At 23.9% G+C, this 2,135-nt stretch overlaps 1 protein-coding gene across 1 annotated transcript in view; it reads left to right on the top strand.

The window, feature by feature from the left end:
• The window catches only part of EAH_00061500 (hypothetical protein, conserved), a gene marked incomplete at both ends in the record, with an annotated part of 4,091 nt that extends 2,260 nt beyond the window's left edge, over positions 1 to 1,831 (top strand). Inside the window, 3 exons of the mRNA XM_013396989.1 lie at positions 324 to 439; positions 1,314 to 1,396; positions 1,719 to 1,831. Of these exons, the coding sequence (XP_013252443.1) occupies positions 324 to 439; positions 1,314 to 1,396; positions 1,719 to 1,831 (312 nt within the window). The remainder of the gene's footprint in view (positions 1 to 323; positions 440 to 1,313; positions 1,397 to 1,718) is intronic.
• Between the last annotated feature and the right edge of the window lie 304 nt (positions 1,832 to 2,135).

The raw sequence follows: 2,135 nt of genomic DNA, 5'->3' as shown, positions 1-2,135 counted from the left end.
TATAAGCTTGTAAATGTATAAATAAATCACAATATATATATATATATATATGTATATTTAATATTTAACTTCTAATATATGTATTATATGCATATTATGTTTATATATAAACATAGAGATGAATTTATAACTAAATTAATGTTTATATAAATATGTTATTACATACAGTGTACAAACAAATAAATAAATATATATATATATATATATATATTATATATAATCTTTCTTTTTTTTGCTGCAGAGTGTATTAAACAAACGAATAAATAAATTATATAAATAAACAAATAAATAAATAAAAGTTTTATTTGTTTTGTTTGCTGCAGAGTTTATGAATTTATGCGGCGACTGCGGAAGCGCCATAGAGAAAGGATTTGTTTTAATAATAGATTTCAAATTGTTATGTCTTCAACAACTTAGTTTAATTGATAGAAAAGGAAGCGTAAGACGTTAATTAATTAATTAATTAATTAATTAATTAATTAGTTAATTAATTAATTAATTAATTAGTTTATTTATTTATTTGATAGTTTTTTAGATTTGTTTTGTTTGCTCTGTCTTTAATTATATTTATTTCATTCGTTTTCTCTCTCTTTACTCTTTTTTGTTTCTATTTATATTTTTTATTTATCTTCTTCTTTCTTATTCTTCTTATTTGCTTCTTTGTTGATTTGTATTGATATTCTTTGTTATATACTTATTCATATGTTTATTATTTATTTATATTCGTTTTCTTTGTTTATTATGTATGTTATGTTATTTCTTACTCACTCTCTATCCTCTATTTATTTACTTTCTTATTTATTTTTATTTTATTATTTTAATTAACTCAATAAATAAATTATATAAATATCCGATTATATGCATATAATACATCTATAAATTTGATGTATGGTTTTCTTGTTTATTTATTTCTTTATGAATATTTATTTATTTATTTATTTATTTATTTATTTATTGTTAATTATATATATTATTTATATTTTTCTTTTTTATTTCTTTTGTCGTATTTTCTGTTTGCTTCTTTTTTTCATGCTTTTTTTTCTTTTGATATTTGTTTTTAATCTTTTAAGAAGTGCATTTCTCTCTTTCTTTGTCTGCTTCTCTCCTATTAACTCATATAGGCTTTATTGCTGCTGTTTGCTGCTGTTGTTTGCTGCTGTTGTTTGCTGCTGCCGTTTGCTGCTGCTGTTTGCTGCTATTAATTACTGCTGTATGCTGTTGATGCTTTCTTGGTGCTTCCTGCTGCTTCTGCTGCCTCTGCTGCCGCTGCTGCTGCTGCTGCTGCTGCTGCTGCTGCTGCTGTTTGACTGCAGATATTGATGGGCAGTGATAGCGAAGAGGCTGCAGTGCATACTCTGCGCTTAGAACTCAACGCCAAATTCGACGCACACAACTCGTCAGCTTCATATTAACAGCTAGCCAGCTAGCTAACACGTAGTTACAGCTAGCTGGCTAGCTAGCTAGCTAACTAATAATGCAGCTAGCTATGATTTAATGACAGCTAATAAACAAATATGTTTAATATATATGTATATATTTATTTATTTATTTAAGTAATTATTTATCTACATTAATTCATTTATATATCTATTGATATATATTAATTTATATATTTTTTATTATATTTATTTATCTATTGATATATTTATTTGTATATTCGTTGATTTATTATTATTATTTATTTATTTATTTATTTATTTATTTGTGTGTCTCTGCAGCAATTTGATATTTCCGGCGTTCGACTCCAGCGGATTTAATTTGACAGATTGGAACTATGCAATTGGAGCGCAGTATCCGATATCATTGAAAGAAATATTAAATGTTGTTGTTTGTACGTTATTATTATTTATTATTTATTATTTATTTATTAATTATTAATTACTATTTATTTATTTATTTATTTATTTATCTATCTATCTATCTATGTATCTATCTATGGAACTATGCAATTGGAGCGCAGTATCCGATATCATTGAAAGAAATATTAAATGTTGTTGTTTGTACGTTATTAATTATTATTTATTATTATTTATTTATTATCTATTTATTATTATTTATTTATTTATTTATTTATCTATCTATCTATGTATCTATCTATGGAACTATGCAATTGGAGCGCAGTATCCGATATCATT

This window comes from Eimeria acervulina, genomic scaffold (assembly GCF_000499425.1).
Source record: "Eimeria acervulina Houghton genomic scaffold, Eah_scaff1600, whole genome shotgun sequence".
Classification (NCBI taxonomy): Eukaryota; Apicomplexa; class Conoidasida; order Eucoccidiorida; family Eimeriidae; genus Eimeria; species Eimeria acervulina.
This window is presented reverse-complemented; position numbering and strand designations above follow the sequence as displayed.